At 40.3% G+C, this 22,164-nt stretch overlaps 2 protein-coding genes across 2 annotated transcripts in view; one reads left to right on the forward strand and one right to left on the reverse strand.

The window, feature by feature from the left end:
• Positions 1–5,239, reverse strand: part of grip2b (glutamate receptor interacting protein 2b) — a 196,870-nt gene extending 191,631 nt beyond the window's left edge. The window contains exon 1 of the mRNA XM_008408298.2: positions 4,722–5,239. Within this exon, the coding sequence (XP_008406520.1) occupies positions 4,722–4,776 (55 nt within the window). The 5' untranslated portion in view covers positions 4,777–5,239. The remainder of the gene's footprint in view (positions 1–4,721) is intronic.
• A 6,866-nt stretch (positions 5,240–12,105) lies between these two features.
• On the forward strand, positions 12,106–20,960 carry LOC103464304 (gamma-glutamyl hydrolase). The gene is made up of 10 exons (XM_008408302.2): positions 12,106–12,309; positions 12,415–12,537; positions 14,518–14,632; positions 15,326–15,376; positions 16,326–16,410; positions 16,560–16,698; positions 18,071–18,177; positions 19,582–19,672; positions 20,341–20,478; positions 20,560–20,960. Exons 2-10 carry the CDS (start codon positions 12,426–12,428, stop codon positions 20,679–20,681), a joined length of 960 nt encoding a protein of 319 aa, XP_008406524.1. The 5' UTR covers positions 12,106–12,309; positions 12,415–12,425; the 3' UTR covers positions 20,682–20,960.
• The last annotated feature ends 1,204 nt before the right edge of the window (positions 20,961–22,164 follow it).

Here is a 22,164-nt window from a genome sequence, read left to right on the forward strand (position 1 = left end):
TTTTTACTGCAGTGAGCCTCGATGTAGCCAAACTCCATCAAGTATGGCATTGTTTTTATGTCTATTAGCTTCGTTGTGTTGATGCATTTTGACGTGCTTCAATTTTCCGCCGTAACACGCAAACTTTCCTGTAAAATGTCCTGTTGATGTTTCCAGCAGCACCTCAGGCTGAGTTTTCTTTGTGACTCTTATCAACCTCCTGCTTTCCTAATATCATGTCTTTCCTAACACCACAATGCACTTCTGATCCGTCTTTGACGGCAGCTCTACACATATTAAAGTGTTTTAATGCTGGAGCTAAGCCACATAGTCTTGCTCTCTCTTAACAAGCACATTATTTGATCTTCTAGTCTCCTGATTAATGGGATCTCCTCTCAGTTGATAAGCAGAAGAAACCAGCCTTTCTATCTTTCCCCTTCAAGCTGCTCCCTGCTTCATCTTTTCATGACTCTCTTTCTGCCTCTTTTCATTTGCATTTTCATCGTTATCTTTTTTTTACTCCCTTATTTTCACCTCATCTTAACGCAGATCACAGACATTGTTATTATTTGCACCCTTAGATTTATCCCTGTATCTCACTGCCTCTTCTCTCCTTGGTACAAACAAACATCATTCATGCTGCATTTCTTACCCTTTATCTCTCCTTCAGTGAGACGTTCAGATCAAACAATTCCAATCAATCAACTATAACAAAAATGTCTTCTGGTGAAAACTTGCTCTGAATTTCATTAAAGCTAAAGATCAAGGTTAGAAGTTGCCTGTCTCGTTGGATAGAGGAAGAAGAATCAACGTATGCAGCCCTGACCTGACATCTTCTCGTGTTTATCCAGCATGATGGACGTGATGCTGCGTATTTATGCCAGTTCATTTTGCACAATGACACTCCTAATAATATTTTGCTCATCCTTAATGCATGCCAAGTGAAGATCTTCTGCATATCTGCCATGGATTTCTTGAAAAAGCAGAGGCAGTTCTGCTGCTATAAATGTCCCCATAAAAATGAAAGACTGGACAATAACAGGCATTGATCCATAAGTTGGTGGTCAGTGGACAGCAACTTTTCAGCTTCTTGCACAGCCGTGTTTTATTTGCACCTTTCTCTAACACTCACAAACACACACTGGCACAGATTTTGCCCTTCTGCTAAAATTTAAACACCCACTATATCTTTCTGACACTCACTCTAGTAGCTTTGGCTAAAAAAAAGGATTGCCAATGGCAATATTGTCATCCATCCAAATTATTTCAAAGCCTATGCAAATTTCTGTAAGTCCCTCTCATTCAAACATTTAAGGAATATAGTTTAAAACTGTGGAGCATGCCAATAGATGGAAAATAAAAACCTGAGTCCTGGAGTGTGCAGGAGCAGGAGTCATGAACTAATCTACACCACATGTCTCCATATCGGCTTTAACTGCTTATCCTATCAGGGCCACAGGGAACGAGAGGTGGAGAACACCTGGGCAGGTCACCAGGCTACCTCAGGTCAACCCAGAGAGGCAGAGGACAAACTGCCGTGAATGTGACTCTCGGGGCAATTCGAAGAAAATGTTTTTGGACTGTGGAGCAGGTTGGAGCACCTGGAGACAGACCTGGCCCGTTTAATGTTTTTTAATATAAATACACATTTATGTAGCTTTTCATATAAAATAACCATGTTTACAAAATGCTAGTTATGCTCAGATTCACATAAACATTTGCTCATACATTTCAGAAATCCATCCATCCATCCATTTTCTTTCACCCTTGTCCCTCAGTGGGGTCAGGAGGGTTGCTGGTGCCCATCTCCAGCTAACGTTCTGGGTGAGAGGTGGGGTCACCTGGACAGGTTGCCAGTCTGTCGCAGGGCAACACAGAGACACACAGGACACACAACCACACACACACCTAGGAACAATTTAGAGTGGCCAATTAACCTGACAGTCATGTTTTTGGACTGTGGGAGGAAACCGGAGTACCCGGAGAAAACCCACCATGCACAGGGAGAACATGCAAACTCCATGCAGAAAGATCGGGGCCGGGAATCGAACCCAGAACCTTCTTGCTGCAAGGCAACAGCTCTACCAACTGCGCCACTGTGCAGCCCCCATTTCAGAAATCCAAGAATCTAATGTTTCCAATATCTGAAGTCTTAAAATGTAAAATCAGCCCAACCAAGTAAGAGTAACAATAGTTCATAAAAGTCAAAGTAAATCCAGTAAAACTAATCCCAGTAAATGTAACCGGTATTACCCACCTCTGAATGCAAACAAACAAATGTAACCTGTTCTTATTAATCAGTTAATCAAGCTTAGTGTGATAAACTGGCATGGATTACCTAGTCATCATTTAGCTTACATCATCCCACTGATGTATTTATTTTACAAGCCATTTTCTGTTTCACCCCTTTTTTGTTGTCTGTCTTTACATCCAGTTGGTTAACTGATGAGCTCCCAAAGGACTGAACATCCTTTCATCTCCACTGATTTGGGGGGAATGTTACATTTTCACTTCTAACCCATCCTAAGCAGAGAAGTCTTTTAAACGATTTCAGCTTCACAGGATTCATTTACCTGAAGATGAATCCCAGTGAGGACCTGTACAGTAAATTAAGCCTTCATCCATTCATCTGGAAGCCAGAAGTCTCTAAACTGTTTGTTTTATCTGTGGATAATGGCTGACCAAGAACAAAGACTCTCAGCTTTAGTAGGATCTACCACACCCAGAAGAAGCCAAAGTGAAGGGTGTGCAGTGACAGTCCACAGCGAGAAAGAAGAATGCAAGGGATTCAAAGCCTGGACTGAATTCTCTAAGGAGATGAATAAAATGTGCAAAATTATGTGAGGCTGCAAAACTGCTTATCAACTGCCTGGAGAAACTGCTCTCTCTCTCACAGCATAAAGACCCCGCTCTGCAGTAAAGGTATCAGTCAGCATGTGATGGGGGTTTTTTCTAGTTTTTGGGAGGTCTTCTATGGTATGTTATCAAAAATGTCTCCAATGTGTGCCATATGACAGGTGGAAGTAGATTAAGAGGGATTTAATGAACATCCATGGTGATTTAGTGATTAATGATTCAGGTGGCTGTGCATCACGGCTCTGGGAAGAAAATAATGACCCGCCCTCCAAGTGTGCAGGATGAGTGTAAGTGCAGGTAAAGACCTATTTGGTAAGGATTGGTTGGCTGCGCTCTGCTGCACATCAGCTGCCAAACACACAAGAATCTGTTGCTTTCTTAGAAAATGATGAAGATGTACAATCTGTACAGTCCATATTCCAGCCATGGAGCGTTTCCCTTCAGAGGATAGCAGCATTATCACTGTCTTCACAATGAATGAGTGTTGAACAATTTTCTCCAGCCATATCCTTACTTACTGTGTGGAGGTCAGTTATCTCATGATAGTAATGTGACACTGTTAAACTCAGGATAACTTTGAGGTTATGGTTCTGAAGTAAATTATCACGTTGCACTGATAAGATGAATAAATAAAGATAATAAGCACCATATTGCTGGTTAGTACAGTTTGTCGTTGGATTAACCAGTAATACATTAGCAAAAAAAAGAGATTATGTAAGATTTTCTAAGCTTAGAAAATCTTAGAAAGCTTTGCACACTCACAAGGGAGAGTTCTGGAATCTGTAATTTATTTTATCATCTCTAGTTGTAAATTAAAAAAAATAGAAACATGGAGCCAAACTGGTTTGTTCTACAACAAACTGAGATTCTTTAAAACATTGAATGTGCATCACAGAAAAACAAAAAAGCAGAAATGCAAACACTTATTTAGTCTAACTACTTTTAAACACTAAAATTGAGGCAGGTGTGATTCCAAGTTTCCTTGAAGTTTTTTTCATTTTTATTTTTTAACATGGTCCTGTACATTAGATGTGAATGTTTAGTTACATCGATGACTTGGAGAATCAATAGCCGAGTTTTTACCAACTGAATCAAACTGTCTTTCATGACATGCTCAACTAAATCCAAGCTGTTGGGGAACTCGCAGTGACCTGGGTGAGCTATTGAAGGAAAACTCTTTCCCATGGTTATGTCAATATCAATCTGTTTTAGCCACATGCATGTGACACCAAGCTGTTTTCTCATTTGCACATTCACAAATTAGCACCATCACGCTCACGTGCACACTGTAGCTGACCAACATCCATTCTGTCCGCCTCCCCCCTGTGTTCACGCTGCAGGGCCAACAAGCAGACTGCGTGCGTGTGCGGGCGTCTTTTACACAAGCATACACACTGGCACACGCACGCACAGCCACCATGACCTGCCAGCATCTGTAGCCTCGCGCCATCTCTGCTGAAACGGCGGAACAAACCCGGGCTGACACGTGTGCGCACTGCGCGCGGCTACAACAGACCGTGCGCGACAGTGCACGCGCTCAAAGAGAAGTCACAACACTCACAGACAATCGTTTTCTCTCACACACCAACACACACGCACGGTCACAAAGCTGCAGGTGCTTTTTTCAGTCAGAAGCACAGACTGCGCGCGCAAACAATGACCGCGCGCGGCGCGCACGCACACTTCCAGTGATGCAGAAAAGTCTGGACACATGAAGCAGAAAGCGCAAAGATTCAAAGTGACTCCGGAAACAAGCTGCTGTTCACATCTCAGCGCAGATCTTAAAACCTCACGTCATCCGCGCGCAAACGCGCGCCGCAACACGCGCCCGCATCCAAACACGCTGACGCCGACACAGCGCGCATTCATTAGTTTGGCTTTCCTACCTTCCTCGTGCATCCGTTGCAGGCAAAAAGTGAGGTTCCGCCGCCAACCCGGCATGCTGCTTAGGAGCAGGAGAGGTCGAGCTGCTGAAGATGAAGGGGATTAAAACCTGGAGGCGATGAAGAGGAGTGATGGTGATGATGAAGGGGGTAGATCCTGACCAGAGGAGACGGTGGCGGGAAGCAAAAAGCAAACTCAGTTCATTTAACCTGAATATTCCTTCCTCTTCTTCCTTTTTGTCGTTTCCTCCGGTTTGTTGGTGTTAGCGGGGAGTAGCTGCTGCTCTCTCCAGTAAGACCTCGCTGACAGTTTGTGTGACAGTCGGTCCCGCTGCGGCACCAAAGCTCCCTCTACCTCAGTTACTCCCTCTCACTCTGAGACCATGCACTTTTTTTCTTTAATTCACTCTTTTCGTCTCTCCGTATTCTGCCTCTCACTCTTTTGTAAAGCCGGTTTAGCTCCCTTTTAAATGTCCTCCCTCTCCCCATCCATCTATGTCCCTTCCCCCCATTCCACTTTTTCTTCTAGCCAATCTCACTCTGGCGAGTCAGTCATAAATTGGTGGGGTTTTTTTCTTTCCATCTCAGTATAACTCTTCTTTAGTTCTCAAAGTTCTGATGATGTCACTTGTGTCAAGAAAACTTCTGGAGTGAGGCATACAAAGTTCTGTAAAACTGCACAAAAACGAACAATCAGCACTTCAGACAGTATCAGGTAAAAGATTTTTTAAAAACTAAAAGCAGCTGCAGTGAAGAGTAATAAAAAGATAATAATTTGACAGATCATTCCAGTTTTCCTGCTCCCAGGTTGAAGTAGGATCTACTGGTTATTAGCTACGGCCATGGTTTTATTTAAAGGGAGTGAATGTAAAAGTGACTTTTTTGAGCTTCATATCAAGTTATTAGTTTATTCCCTCATCAAAAATATACCCGGAGTTCTGCTGTGATTCTTTCATGCATATTTAAAAAGTCTTTCCTGTGGCAGCCATTCAGGGCTCCGTCTGGCTGCTGCTTGCATAAAGCTCCTCCCACGCAGCACCAGGCTCCTTCAGACTAGTGGCAACATCAGTTAACAACAGCTGGTGGAACTGCAAGTCTGCTGCACTCATCATATGAACTACATCTCAGTGCAGAGCTCCTCTGAAGATATGAGGTTCTGAAGGCAGAACAGGAGCTTCTTAAAGAGACATACACTGTTTCTTGCTGCTGTTTGCTTCTTGTCTTTTATCTCTTCTGTCTAGTACTGTCTGCTCATTGCCCTGCATATGACCTCAGTTTCAGTCATTCACTGTCTCTACATACCCAGTTTATTGTTGTCAGTCATTATGTTTGCAATCTAAGTAACTCCAATGTACATGAAACAAGCTTTGTTCTTCAGAACATGAAATTAGAGATAGCCTGAAGGATGTCTACAATAAATAGATTCAAGACTGAAGATTTGTGAATTTACATTTATAAACCCCATCTGATGTCTGAAATGTTGTAGTCAAATCCAGACTTCTCTAAATGCTCATTGTTATTCTTAATATCTATATGCACAGGATTAAAAATGACAAAAACCTGTAATACTCTCATACAACTGTCACTCATGGCTTGCAAAAGAGTTAGTTATGGAGTTCCACAGTGTTTGATATTTGTTCACATTTTGTCACATCTTGGTGAAAAACCAGGATGTATTTTACTGAAATGGTGCAGTTGGTAGAGCTGTTGCCTTGCAGCAAGAAGGTTCTGGGTTCGATTCCCGGCCCCGGTCTTTCTGCATGGAGTCTCCATGTTCTCCCTGTGCATGGTGGGTTTTCTCTGGGTTCTCCGGTTTCCTCCCACAGTTCAAAAACATGTTGTCAGGTTAATTGGCCTCTCCAAATTGCCCCTAGGTGTGAGTATGTGTGTGCATGGTTGTGTGTCCTGTGTGTCTCTGTGTCGCCCTGCGACAGACTAGCAACCTGTCCAGGTGACCCCACCTCTCGCCCTGTACGCCAGCTGGAGAGGCACCAGCACCTCCTTACCCCACAAGGGACAAGGGTGTAAGAAAATGGATCGATGGATGGGTATGTTATAAATAGATTTTTGAAGAGGACATAAATGGTACAAGGTTCACCAGCTGTTTTCAAAATCTCTGCCAGGCATTTGTATGCAGTCCCTTTTACTCTTGTGCTTTTATTTACCAGCCAGTGCACCTAATTGCCTCTAAGAGTTACCAAATCAATAAATTAGGTCATGAGTGTATTTTAATGACATAATGCATCAGAAAAGTTACAAAGATCAGCCAGGCAGCTCACAGCATAATACCATGGATAAGTTCAAAGGAAGGCTGGGTTTTGTAACCACATTCAAAGCTTTGAACGTGTCACTGATTACTGGTCAGGGATCTTATCTGAAAGGCTTGGGAACATCAGTCTGTGTGCAGTCAATCTATAGAAAGTGTTCAACTTACTGATAGCAAACCTGGAAGATAACTTTTAGGGGCCTGTGGAGGAGATTAACCTTCCAGCAGGACAATTATCTAAAAATTACAGCGATAGCTGAAAAAGAATGACTTACATCAATCTGTATTCCTGCATGAGAACGGCTAAGTCAATGTCCAGATTCTGCAACTGTGGCAAGACTTGAAAATTATTATCCTCAGGCACTCTCCATCTAATCAGACTGAGCTGGGGGTCTATTCCAAAGGACAACGGGAAAAAATGACGTCCATTGCAGGTGTACTAAAAATGACATGTATGTCATTTGCAGTCACAGCTGCACCAAACCTGGAGCGTGCACCTGTGACTGCAGTCTGTTGAATGTTTGTACTACCCTATTCACTCATATTTTGTTTTCCAAATGAAGAAATGACTTAATAAAAGTCATAGATCTTTTATCCACTTGATTCATTTGAACACTCTGATCGCCTGAAACTGCCCAACTTTGTGATTGTGAGAAGTTTTGCTTTAAAAAAGGGAAGGGAAAGGAAGAGAAGTATAATTTATATGTAAATGTAGTTCATACATAAATGATGTGTCATTGAGACAGAGTTTCACTATGCTACCACTTAATGTGGGAGGAATTTATGTTTAAAATACATAACTATACACAGGGAAATAGGACCATATTTCAGCTTTCATCCAAAAACTAGATTGTATCTGATTTTATCTAAAAGAATTTGCTCTTCATGTCCATTTACAATCTTAATATTTCAAATAATTTGTACCATGCAGAGGAATACAACACATTCGCACTGACCGGAAATGAAAATATACGGAAGGTTTAGTGGAGAAGTTTGACCTCTTGTGGACAGTTTAGGCTACTGCAACTTCCTCACAGCATGCAGGAAAGCAGTTTCATCTTCAATTTTCTTGTAACAATGTTTATAGCGCATCACACCTCTTAATAAAACAATTTTTATTTATTTCTGCTTCAGTGTGTATGTATTTTGAAGCAACAGAAAATGAAAACGCAGAAGTAAACTTGAAGAGTAATGAAATGCACCAAGAAGTTGGCCAACAATTAGTTGGTAGATTCCTGCTCACAGCTGCAGGGCTCCGATAAGAAAGAATTAAAGAAGCACATGTTTGAGGCGCTTGTAAATATTTTGCAATAGCTGCATTTGAATTGTGCTGTGAGTGAAGGGATGAAAGAGGAAGCATTAAGGACTGACTGTATGGCTGTCTATCTGTCTGGTGGTAAGATGTTGGGGGAATCACACTGACAGTTTTGCAATATCTGCCTCAATTGTTGGACTTTTTTAAGATCCTCTTGGACACTTGGGTGAAGTGGAGGGTAATAAAACACTGATAATTATCTTCAGATAGTTATATGGTCACCCTTATGACAAAATTTAATTGATAGAGTGATTTATGACCCTAATCATTAGTTGCGCCCCACACCTGTTAATCTAAAAATACATAAGTGCATACATAAGCATTCCTTTCACACCTGTGAATAACTAAAAATAAACATTTCCATCTTTGGTAAACTTTTTCCCACCACCTCTATGAATTAGCCAATAGAAACAGAGACAGGTATCAGCAATAAATCATTTCTCTCTGGTAGGTACAATTTGAACCCAGCCCAGAACATCTGTTTGTGATTGATTTAAAGTTCAACACATTCACAGAGGGGCGGCTCGATGGCCCTGCTGCTCAGTGTGGGGACTCTTAGGGAATTAAAGGACAACACATTTTAAGTAGTGTTTGTGATTTCCTTACCCTACCCTAACCCGTGGATGGAATAATTATGGAATTGTATGTATTTATTCATATTTTAAAGGTATATACTTTTAGGTCTGCCATCTAGTAAAAAGCTGGATGAGCTGCTACTGGTGTCTAAAACGCAGTCACTATGTCTTCTCATCTTCTGAAACAACCATAAGGGAGATCAACAGTTTGACCGTTTGTTTTGTGAAGCACCGCCTCACTGGGAGGGAATTGAAAGGCTAACATGCCAATCAGGTGCACGTTAGGCAGGTTAAAGTAAGAGAAACCAGATGCTGCATTCAAAGCATGGAGAAGACCAGCAAGCAAAGCTTTCACAGAATGAATTCTGTAGAATATCAGAGTACAGGAGATACAGGATAGAAGATTTGACTGAATCAAGACGTTGTCCAGAAGTTCAGACTGGGAAGCAAACTGGAACATTGCTAGCCAAGTATGTGGAGCAGGATAATAGGTTGCAGTTACTTAAATTTATGCAAACCAATTGTCTCAAAAGATTCAATTATTGCAACATGTAAAAGACAAGTGTAGTTACATTGTGCGATTTTGGCAAACAATATTCTTAAACTCATCCAAAATAATATTACCACCCAAAATCCTCACTACTATCCAATAATTCTTTTTTTTATTTTATTCTAGTTGTTGCAGACTCAACTTAAATAGATTAACTTATAAAGCATTTTTTTTCTTTTTTAAATCCTAAAGTTCCTGCCGCTCATTTAAGATGAGAACAAACAACAAGTTGTTGAGAATTAAGTGAAGTTCACTTGAACTCTTTAATTAARCAGAATGTTTTATTTTACAGTGAGGAAGGCCGGAGTCTAGCTTTAGCAGACGGCTGGAGGCATCTGACCCGCTTCAAACTCAGTACCTGTTTGCTCTCATTTGGTAATTTGGTAAGATTAAATTTAGTCGACTAAAGAAAGTCAGACGGTTCATTACGAGAGAAATCCCTTGAGGTAGTCAAGTTTCTTGTTTGTTCAGATCTTGTAGTCATTTCCATAGTATGATTACTAATTAACAGTTGATTCTTTTGTGTCAAGATGCAATCTAATCATTCAGTGCACAATTGAAGTTTTATTATCAGGATTCTGCAAATAGAATAGTATATTTCAATCATTATTTTCATACAGCCTAAAAAAATACATTATCTTTCGGAGATAATGGATGGAGGGAAAGAATCATTAGGACCAAGAAAACATTCAGCATATAAGTCAGAGACAAAAGCTGGAGATAAATTTAAAGGTAGCAAAACAATTTACCATGTTGGAGCAACTCTTGGAGCCTGGTTGTGTAGTGAGTGTGTTTTATTTTTTTAGGTAAAGTGTACTAATAGCAAACTTAGTGTCATTATAAGTTGGGCCAGGTGTCAGAAGATGTAAGTCTTCGTAAGAGGGGCTACTTGAGAAAAAAAAAAGCAAAGATTCACTGATTGAATTGTTGGTCGATAGCCAGCATATATTTGAATTTGTGCAACAAACATTGAAAGAAAATAAAAAACTATATAAAACCTGGATGGCCATTCAGTTTGATAAATATTTACACAGAGCATCATTCAATAAATCGATAGAAATCCAAGTGCTCACATAAAAACATAAAATCTAAATAAATAATACAAATTGTATTAAATATTTTAATACAGACTGATGGTTGACATTGATCATTTATACGTTTTAGTAATGGAACCTTAACAACAACAGGTGTACTGTGTTTTGTTAGTGAACACACTTAAACGTGTAAGATAACGGATGGAGGGAAAGAATCATTAGGGCCGAGAAAACATGCAGCGTATAAGTCAGAGACAAAAGCTGTAGATAATAATTTTAAAGGAAACAAAACAATTTACCATGTTGGAGCAACTCTTGGAGCCTGGTTGTGCACTGTAAAAAACTTTAAACTTTGGGGAAAACAGAAAGATAAATATGAGCAGCCTGACCGAGGCCTTTTTATTCACATATTTTTAAGAAATAAATTTACAGACGAGGAACTTTTACTGAAATGTATCACACTAGCAAGTGTTACAGAAAAACATCTGCTGTGGTGAGCAGGGCAGGGGTCAGGGGTCGCTCCCCTCCCCTCCACGTTGTGCAGCAGGAAGACAGTTTGTGTCACATAAACCTGTTTACTGCCAGTCACATATTCTTAAGAAGTACATGTACAAATGAGGAACATTTAAAGTTTAGTTCTTATGGATTCAGGGGTTTTTTGTTGTTGTTGTTGATTGGATGAAGGAAATCACAAATGCTACTTAAAACGTGTTGTACTTTAATTCCCTAAGCGTCTCCACACTGAGCACCAGGGCCATCGAGCCTCACCTCTGTGAATGTGTTGAACTTTAAATCATTCACAAACAGATGTTCTGGGTTCAAATTGTACCTACCAGAGAGAAATGTTTTACTGCTGATACCTGTCTCTGTTTCTATTGGCTAATTCATAGAGGTGGTGGGGAAAAGTTTACCAAAGATGGAAATGTTTGTTTTTAGTTATTAACAGGTGTGAAAGGAATGCTTATGTATGCACTTATGTATTGTTAGATGAACAGGTGGGGAGGCTGGGGAGCAGTTAATAATTAGGGTCATAAATCACTCCATAGATTAAATTTTGTCATAAGGGTGACCATATAACTCTCTATCTTCCAAAGGGGTGATGTGACCAGGCACCGACTCCCCAGATTGTTCCTCGTTGTTCTGCGGTTTCTCTTTCACTTCCATTGTTTCTTATTTATTGTTGGATTTATTTCAAATCCAAGCAGATGATGAACTGCTGTTTGAGATGATTCACTCTAGACGGGTTCTGTTTGAGGGGTTTATTGATTATGGCAATCATCAGGTCTGGATGTAGGTTATAAAACTGAACCAAAAAGAGGTTATGTAGATTCTGTTCAAAATTTAGCAAATGAAAAGAAAAAAAAACGTTTTCCCACATTTTTTTGATACATAGGTTTGATGATGTCTTGGAGTGACAGAAAATAGTAAAAACAGGAGAAAGTGGAGCAACACTTTCTCACAGCGGTGTACAAGATGTGTGTAATGATCAAAGCGAAATGTTTGATCATTATTTAATGCGTAAGATCCAGTTTCACACAAACTACTACAGCAATGCTCAAGATGACTTTTACCTTTCTTCTTTCAGAGGAAGTTGCCTCAGAGGAAGGCGGTTGTTTCTAACTGCGGTCTCCTGTCCTCTGCTGATAGGCTGACGTGTGTTTCTGTATGAACACATCCTCTGTTCTTCATGCCCACCGTTTCGGACACGCCTGTTGAGTCTACCTGTGCAGACAGACGCTGTTCTCACGTGATGCGGTGACGCTGACAGACAGCGGCAGCAGTCAGACTCAGCGCTCGGTCAGTCAGCATCATCACCAGGACGAAGCATCTTTGCATTTCATCCGGACTCAGGTATTTCTAAATACCGTAATTATTCCTGCCTCCGTCAGTCTGTGAGCTCAGCGTCCTTCCTTCATATCGGGCTTTTCTTTTTTATTATTATTTTTTTTTTTGCAGACTCTGGAACCATGCGTGGGCCAGCTGCAGCGGGGTTCTCGGTGCTGACCGCCTTCCTGCTGTGCGGGCCGCTTCTCTGCGCCGCGGCCAGGAGCCAGCAGCACAACGACCGACCCATCATCGGTAAAACATGAGCGTCATTTATTGTCCTCAAAAAGCGCCTGCAGGGTGCTCATCGGATTATCGTGGCTCTTATGTAATATGTCGGGAATGTTCGAGAGAAAGGTGTCTGAGTGTGGGGGAGCAATGGAGACTGTGCAAGCCGGGTGTGTGGCTGGAGAACTGTAGAGCTTTAAAAAAAACAACATAATTCTGCATTTTATCAGCAGTACTTCCTGAATGAACTAACTCAAGTTTGATTAGCGACAAACACATTCAAAGAGTAACATTTTAGACAAAATCTTAAAATGTAATTTAGATATTGAAACTGAAACTTTAGAAAGTTTCTCTTTTGCAGAAGCTCTTATAAACTAACAACCTTTGGAGCTTGTCTGTTTTTCTTAGTCAGGTTTAATTAAATATATGACTAATTTTAGATTTCATCACAAAGCTTCAGGGTTAAGGAAGACATCTTTGGTCAGAGGGGTGCAGGGAGACTTTGCAGAGTTGAGTAAAACATCCAGTCATTGTGGTTAGAGGTGTGAGGACGTGACTCAGAGAAAGACAAACTGTAGAAGTGTCATATTTATGCAAGTCATGCTGAGGACTGCTTCATGTGTCTTTTCATGTCTGCTAGAATGACTAGACTTGTTGACTGAGGTCAGAAGTGAACAGCAGTTTGGTTTCATGCCGTATGTCTGAAGTAGCACAGAAGTGCCGTAAGACTGTGGTAAGGTGTGCTGTAGAAGAGAAAAGTGTCAGGTGTGACCAAAGCATATCAACAAGAGTCAAAGGAAAAGGTGTACAAGACATTGTTGAGAGCAGTGATGCTGTTTGGTTTAGTGGTAGTGATGAGGAGACAGCAGGCAGAGCTGGAGGCAGCACAGAGGAAGATGTTGAGGTTTTCTTTGGGAGTGACAAGCAGGGATGAGATCCAGTATGGATGCATCAGAGGAACAGCTCATGTGTTGGAGATAAAAGTCAGAGAAGCCAGACCGAGATGGGTTGGACATGTTAGCTGAGTCCACTGGTAAAAGGATTTTGAGGAAGGAACTGCCAGGTCAGAGACTCAGAGGAAAACCAAAGAGGAGATTTATGGATGGAGTGAAAGAGACATGAAGGCAGCTGGTGTGAAGCTGTGAGCGATACGGTTAGATGGAGACAGAGGACTCACTGTGGAGACGCCAAAAGGGAAAAGCTGAAAGGAAAACAAGAAGATGACTCAGACTTGCTTGTCCTCCTTCAAAGTAGTTTTATTAAACAATGTTTTAATCAGTTTGTCCTTTTTCACTTCTGCAGCTGAACATGTCAGTGTATGACAGGGGAGAGGGAAGAGAGGGGGAAAAAAGACAAAAGATCCAATAAATATCCATCACTGGACGTGAGTCTCATGGCTGACCAGTCGCTGTTTGCCGAGTATTCAGTTTGGTACCAATCTGTAGCTGCTGACGAGTCTCATTACGTCACGTTGAACAGCTGAAGGTTTTAGGACGCCGCATGCTTTTTGGTTGGTGTGCTGCGTAACACCGCCCTCCAAATCATACGCTCAACAGATAAATAAAATACATAGAGCTGTGGATGAGAGTTTTGTTCTTAGAGCTTAGTTTTAAATATATAATGAGTGAAAAAAGAGGCACTTTCACAAAAAGCCTGAACAAAATTGAAGTGTTGAAATAGCACTGAAATGAAGATAAACTAGATTAGACCAAAGTTTCATTAAAGACCCTCGTTTTCAGAAACTCACTGAATATGAAGTATAAAAAGGGAAAAAATAAGTTTTTACAGATGTTTTAAGTCAGCTGCTCCTTATAGTTTGGGTTTTAGTTGAACAGCAAACTTTGTAGATTTATAAAGGCACAATGTTCAGAGATGTTTAAACACCTTTGTGTTCCAGTAACTCACCTCACACAGTTGTGTTTCTCTAATGCAGTCATGATGTAATAGATATAAAAACTTTTCTGACTTGTGAAATTTCATTCATTCTCTGTCATCTTCTGGCTTTAGGTGTGTTAGCGCAGGAAAATCTGTCTGATGACCAGTTTGCTCGAGGGTCTTCTTACATTGCTGCCTCCTACGTCAAATTCCTGGAGAGTGCTGGAGCCAGGGTCGCACCAATCAGGTGCAGCGTCACATCCCTCTGTATTTTAGTTTTATTACGTTTTTCTGGTTGCTGTCAAGTCTTCATCAACCACTTTATTATGTGCACTGACTCCATCTTGCTCTGTTAAAAAAACTGCACTCACCTGTACATACCGGTTGACTTACCACCAGTCATGGTTACCATGGCAACCTTAAGAGCATGCACTGTTTTGAAGAAATGCTGTTGTCAACCGTTTGAAGATGAATCAGACGACATGTAGAAGCAGTGAATGGTTTCTTTTTAAAGTTTGAGCGCAGCGGTTTTCTGACGCAGGGCTGTGACTCCTTCACTCTGTGAGCCACAGCACGAGGGCAGCTGCTGTGACTCACATCAAACATAACAAGATATTACTCTGGGTCATTTGTCAAAGAACATAGTGCTCAAGATGTAGCTTTAAAAGTTTAAAAATTGTTATTCACAAGCTGAATAATAAACTGAAGAGCATTAAGTTTTCACTCTTCATGGCTGGCCAGCAGAATCTTCAGTCCTGGTTCCTCTGGTGGATTTTGATGTCTGTATAAATTGGAGAATATTGCAAAGACTCACAAATACTTTTACCAGTTTTTAGTATTTCAGTGTGATTAGTTTGTTTTTTGCTCATAGTACAAAATAAATAAAAAACAAACTTTTTAGTGATTTTATATGTCCGTATATGTATTTCTTGTTGTGCAGGATCAATCGCACAGAAGAAGAATATATCAAGATATTCAACTCAATAAATGGGTGAGTATTCTTCTATGTGCCCTTACTCTTATAGGAAATGTTTCGTTTTTTCAGATTGTTTGATCGTGAAATGAGAACTATTTCACATGAAAAAGAAGGTGGAGTTGGGCTCATAAATGTGCATAAAACCAGCTGAAACATCTTCCTCTCTTCCTCCATGCTGCAGCTCAGCTGCAGATGAGTGAGAATCACTGAAGAGTCAGTGGAGTGACAGCAGGTTTACTGACTCTACACTTTCAACACAGTTAACAAAGACCTTTCTTCACACTGTGTAGTTAGGAGAATGTGTTCTGGCTCTAAATAAGACTCATTATATTTAAAGAGTGTGCAGACTTAACTGTTGAATTCTTGCAGTTCCCAGTACTACCACTAGAGGTAGCATCCATCCATTTTCTTGCACCCTTGTCCCTCTGTGGGGTCGGGAGGGTTGCTGGTGCCCATCTACAGCTAACGTTTCGGGCGAGAGGCGGGGTCACCTGGACAGGTCGCCAGTCTGTTGCAGGGCAACACAGAGGACACACAGGACAAACAACCATGCACACACACACACACACATCTAGGGGCAATTTACCTGACAGTCATGTTTTTGGACTGTGGGAGGAAACCGGAGTACCTGGAGAAAACCCACCATGCACAGGGAGAACATGCAAAGAACCGGGGCTGGGAATCGAACCCAGAACCTTCTTGCTGCAAGGCAACAGCTCTACCAATTGTGCCACTGTGCAGCCTGCTCACTAGAGGTAGCATAAAAGTCTAAAATCTTCCAGTTCAGTTAGAATGAAATATTGAGAAAACGGAGTGATTAATGCACATCGTAATGTCAAACCATGCAGACTAAATGCACTGAAAGACATAATCATTCACCATTACACTATGGATTTCAATAACTTACTTTTTTCTGTGAAATCTCAGTTTTTTGTCTACATTTATCATATTTCTGTCCCCTCAGGTTGCTGCTGCCAGGGGGAGACGTAGACATTCAGACATCCCAGTTCAGTCGAGCTGCCAGGATCTTTTACAACTTGGCTTTGAAGGTATGAAGTCTGACTGCTGAGCTCCAGTCAGGACATCCTCTGAAATGTGATCCCTGCGTAGCTGCAGGATAGAAGCAGAAGAAGAATCTTTATACATCATCTATAAATGTTATCTAGTAACATTTTAGTAACTTTCTGACCTTCTTTAGGCCAATGATGCAGGGGATTACTTCCCCATCTGGGGGACGTGCCAGGGCTTCCAGCAGCTCTCCGTCCTCACCGCCAGAAAGAACCTGCTCACTCTCACCCAAACCAAGGCCGTCGCTCTGCCACTCATCCTCACACCTGGTATAATTATTGTCTCTATTTCAGTCCCTGCAGGATTTCCTGATTGTTTTTGTGATACTTTGCAGTCAAAATGACTGATTCTGTGGTTCTACTTTAGAAGTATTTAAAAGGTATTTTGCATTATTTTTTTAACCCCTTTCAAAATCTTCATGCAAACATTTTATTCTTTGAAGAACTTAAATCACTCAGTTTTTGTTACTCGTCATATTGATCACGAACGTCAACTTAAGGTAAGAACTACTGCCACCTGCAGGTGAGAATTGGCAGTCACTTAAACTGCTAATTAAAGTGACTTCAGACAAAAGATCCAATAAATATGTTTATATATGTTTGTTCAAATAAAACTTGATAGAACTGCTTCACAGTCAGAAAACACACTTTGTCCATGTTATATTTTATTTCAAACAGCTATTCATTTTCATTTAATTTCAACAGATTGGATTTGAATTTCCAGAATGTTTGTAAAGTTTAAGTTTGACAAACATATTCATTATTTGATGACCAATGAAATTCAGTGGTTACCATTGAGCTGCAGTCACTGTTTTATTTGGTCGTGTGTTGATGTTTCTAAAGAATAAACATACAGATATAAAAAAATGAAGCATATTTGGGAAAAATCCTTGACATCCTATTTCCATCTATAACATAAGTTTTTCGTTCCTACCTGTTATACAAAATGTGTATGCGTGTGTGTGTGCGTGTGCGTGTGTGTGTGTGTGTGTGTGGGGGGGGGTGTGTGTGTGTGTGTGTGTGTGTGTGTGTGCTGGGATAAGGACATTAAACTGCGCAGTGCCGTGTGTGAAGGCCGCTGCTCTGTATGTAGGCTGCTGTCCTCAGTCCTGGTCCTGACGTCTCCTGTCCTTTACGTCTCTGCTCAGCAAACCTGATTCAGCTGATTGCATTTCCTGCTCAGCTGCCATCAAGAGCTGCAGGAGCCTCTTAATCACCCATTCAGTTACACTCTGGTGTGTGGCAAGAGTGAAACCCTTAAAACATACAGGAGAGGAATTAAGAGCCACTACCCGAAGATTATTGCTTTAATTACCTGCTTTTCAGATTTTCTTCAAAGAAAAACCTCCACTACAATTATGAGCTACTTTGTAATAGTCTGTCATTTAAATCGTGTTTAAATACGCGGATGTTTGTGGTTGTAACTTGATAAAATGTGGAAAAGTTATTAATATTTTAGATTTTCTAAATATGTTGGTTTAATTCAAAATGTCCTCAGACCAGAATCCCATCCGGACGTCGTCCTCCTGCAGACAGACAGGCAGCATCTTTAGCTCTATGCTGGCTTTGTTCCACTGAAACATGTTTTCATTTCACCTTCATTCATGCAGATTAAAGAACGTTTCCTCTGTCTGTCCTGCAGCGGCCCAGTCCAGTCGCTTGTTCAGGAGTTTTCCCAGGGATGTGCTTCAGTCTCTGGCTCATGAAAACATCACCTCCAACTTCCACAGCTGGAGTCTTTCCATTCAGGTATTTGCTGCTTTGTTTGGATGTTTCTCCTCAGGTGACAGCTGGACATCTTTAGTTATGTTTGCAAAAACAGTCGACTGTTTAATCCACTGAATCATCTCTAAACTGTTTCACCACACATGGCTTCCATCGAGGTGAATCTGACTGACATGATTCACCTCGTCCCTCCTCTGGCTCCCTGTAGCTCAGAGACTAGACTTTAAAATACTGATGTTAGTTTATAAATCACTGAACGGTTTAGCACCACAATACCTTAAAGATCTGTTATTGCTGCACCAACCGTCTAGAGCCCTCAGATCTTCTGGTTCTGGTTCTGCTCTGCATCCCCAGAACCAGAACCAAACGAGGAGAAGCAGCATTCAGCTTCTATGCACCACAGATCTGGAACAAACTTCCAGAAAACTGTAAAACAGCTGAAACACTGGGTGCTTTTAAATCTCAACTTAAAACCCACCTGTTTAGAGTTGCTTATGGCTAAATTAGGGTTAGAGTGCGGGTTTTGATGTCTTCCATGTTTTTATGTCTTTAATGTTTTGAATTTCTTTTTATTTCTTTTCTACGTTTTAATGATGTAAAGCCCCCCGGAAAACGTCCCAGTTAAACGACGTTTAACTAAATTTCTACGGGGTTTAGAGTCCCAGTTGACAGAGTTTCAACTAAAAGCCTAGAGGTTGGAGTCCTTGTCAAACGGTGTTTTTGACTAAAGTCCCTGAGGGTTAGAGTCCCAGTTAAACGGTGTTTAACTAAAGTTCTACGGCGTTTAGAGTCCCAGTTGACGGCGTTTCAACTAAAAACCTAGAGGTTGGAGTCCTTGTCAAACGGTGTTTTTGACTAAAGTCCCTGAGGGTTAGAGTCCCAGTTAAACGACGTTTAACTGAAGTCCTAAAGGGGTTTTAATGTTTTTATCTTTTTTTTAATCTCTTTCTCTCTCACTGTTTATTCAATGTCACATGCTGTTTTTATTTTAATTATGTAAAACACTTTAAAATGCCTTGCTGCTGAAATGTGCTATACAATTAAAATTTGATTGATTGATTGATGAGTTTTAACGGCCTGGTAGGGTTTGACCTCATGCTGTCTGGTTTGTCTCCCAACACCAATGTTTTATTCAGATGACATTTCATGACATTTTCAGTCTCTTAATTCCACCATAAATTGGAGATGTCTTTAATTCTTCTGCTGCTATTGAGGCAACTTTCTTACAATGATAATAACCTCAAAATGCACAAAGTGTGGTAAATATTTATGAACAAACTACATGCATTTTGCTACTTGAGACACGCGTTTCTCATTGTGAGGTGTTCAGCGTGGTTCTCCTGACACTCTTAGGTTTTTTCTGTCCACTTGTCACATAGAACAACCAACACAACTAAGTCATTGTTAAATTTGTGCCTGAATCTACAGAACTACACCCGAAACGCCAAACTGAAGAGGTTCTACAGAGTGTTGTCCACCAACAGCGACGGAGAGAAAGAATTCATCTCCACCATGGAAGGTAGAGTCTTTATGTGTTTAAGCTGCTTTTATGAGTCACATCCAACTTGATAACTTTTCTTTACGTTACTCCAATGTGTTTTAACAATGGGACTGAATTCAAAGAATATGTTCACCATTCAAAAACCACTTGGTGTCCACTAGATGGCACCAACATCCCACAATAACGTGCACAACATGTGTAGAACGTTTTCCTGAAAATTAGGGCCAGAGTCAGAGAAAATAACAAATGCAAAAATTAAATTACAACTATAATTGTAATTATTGTTGTAATTTTATATTTATATATTTTTGTATACATATATACGAGAATATATGTATTGTTGTAATACATATTATATTACATTTATTACAATAATATGCTCATATGAGAGTAAAATCATAGTATTAAGAGACTTTTTCTCATAATGCTACACAATAAGAAAAGCCAAACGAGAATAATATTATGTAATATTGTGTAGTCATAATACTATGACTTTTTTCTGGTAGGGCTGTTTTCTCATAATGCTGTGACTGTATTGTCGTCATTTTATTTTTATTTTTTTATTTTCTTGGCGTAGCCCTAATACTCGGTTGTAGTGTCAGCATATTTACTTTGACCGTATTAATCAGATTAAATGAAGCAGCAATGCCCATAGCGTGTGCTAACAGTGTTTCTGGTTTGGTTAGCTTACCGCTACCCGTTCTACGCTGTGCAGTGGCATCCTGAAAAGAGTCCGTTTGAGTGGATAGATAAGCCAGGCATGGTTCACACCGTCTCTGCTGTCAGAATCAGCTTCTACACTGGAAGCTTCTTCGTCTCTGAAGGTAGTAACACATAAAACCTGCAACCTTGTTCAAACGTGTAGGTTTTTATTTTTATTTTCTTCCCTGTGCGTCTTTCTTCAGCCTTGAAGAGCCAGCACCGTTTCTCCAACGCTGCTGAAGAAGACAGAGCTCTGATTTATAACTTCTCCCCCGTCTACAGAGGCCTCAGTGCCATCTTCATCCAGAACTATTACTTTGATTGATGAATGATGTTTAGGAAGTAAAGGTCCTGAGTTCAGATTAATCATAACTTATCATGTGTCAGAAATCATTTTATTAGCTTGTATCATCAGTAGAAAAAAGTTTACCAAAGTATTTTACAGGAACTAATAAAGAAAAAGCTCAAACAACGATAAACAAAAGAGACTTTGCTCTCTTGATATGCAAAGACATAAAACTATCATGAAGCTGCACAGTGGCGCAGTTGGTAGAGCTGTTGCCTTGCAGCAAGAAGGTTCTGGGTTCGATTCCCGGCCTGGGGTCTTTCTGCATGGAGTTTGCATGTTCTCCCTGTGCATGGTGGGTTTTCTCCTGGTACTCCGGTTTCCTCCCACAGTCCAAAAACATGACTGTCAGGTTAATTGGCCTCTCCAAATTGCCCCTAGGTGTGAGTGTGTGTGTGCATGGTTGTGTGTCCTGTGGACTGTTTTATTTTGCTTAAAATAAACAATTGTTGCCATGTAATATTTCCTACATTCTGTTCATATGGATGCAAGACATCTGTGCTTCTAGGGTGGCATGAAATGTAAGTTTTTTTTTGTTTACTTTCATTTTAAAATAATTTTTCACCTTCTCTTGTTAAGGAACTTTAAGTTCATAAGGCAGGAAAGCAGCCGTCAAATCTGCTATAAAACAGCCAAATGGGGTTTAAACATTTCACATGTTGAGTTTGACCATCAACTCAGAAACACAGCAATTATTGTGAATCATTTTTAGTGAGATATTGAATGTAACGTTCCTGTGGCAGATACAGAAACTCACTTTCTTTGTTTGAAAAACATATCAGGAAACTACAGATGAGTCATCTGTACATGATTGTATTTTAATGTTTTTGCTCAGAAGAGCTCAAAACAAAGAGAAAATGTAGTTTTGTCAACTCAGAATGTTCATCAGCAACAAATGTTTGTCAAATGATTTAATTTTAACTTTTTTTTTCTTGCTTTGAAACAGGAGGAGTTTAAAAGGAGCCATAAAGTTTTGTTAAAAGGTCACCTACATTAAAATAAAGAAAAAATAACTACATCATTTACTTTGCTTTTTGTGAGCAAATTACATATTAAAAAACTATTTGTACTTTGGAACATGTCTACAGTAAAATAAATGACGATGGTTGATTTCTATATATGTACTGAATGGATCTTAAATGTGTTTGTGTCAGATAAAGGGAAACAAATCAACAAATATTATTTCACATGTTCATTTTACTTTATTTTGATGACAGTTAAATTATTAACCATGAACGCTCCTGATCCCGAGTAGCTGAAATAATTTGCTCTCAGGTTTAGAGTGAAAGTTGATGACTGACCACTAGAGGGCGGTACAGCCCCATTAAATCAACCCGATTCTCAGAGCCGGACTCTGCCGGGGCCTTTTCGCCCGGTCAATGTTACTTATTGAAGAGATCATTAGCTGCAGCTGTGGAGAAGTTTGTGTCGGGAGCTCAGAGTCTAAATGTTTCCTGGTTGG

The sequence above is a fragment of the Poecilia reticulata genome, linkage group LG5 (assembly GCF_000633615.1).
Source record: "Poecilia reticulata strain Guanapo linkage group LG5, Guppy_female_1.0+MT, whole genome shotgun sequence".
Classification (NCBI taxonomy): domain Eukaryota; kingdom Metazoa; phylum Chordata; class Actinopteri; order Cyprinodontiformes; family Poeciliidae; genus Poecilia; species Poecilia reticulata.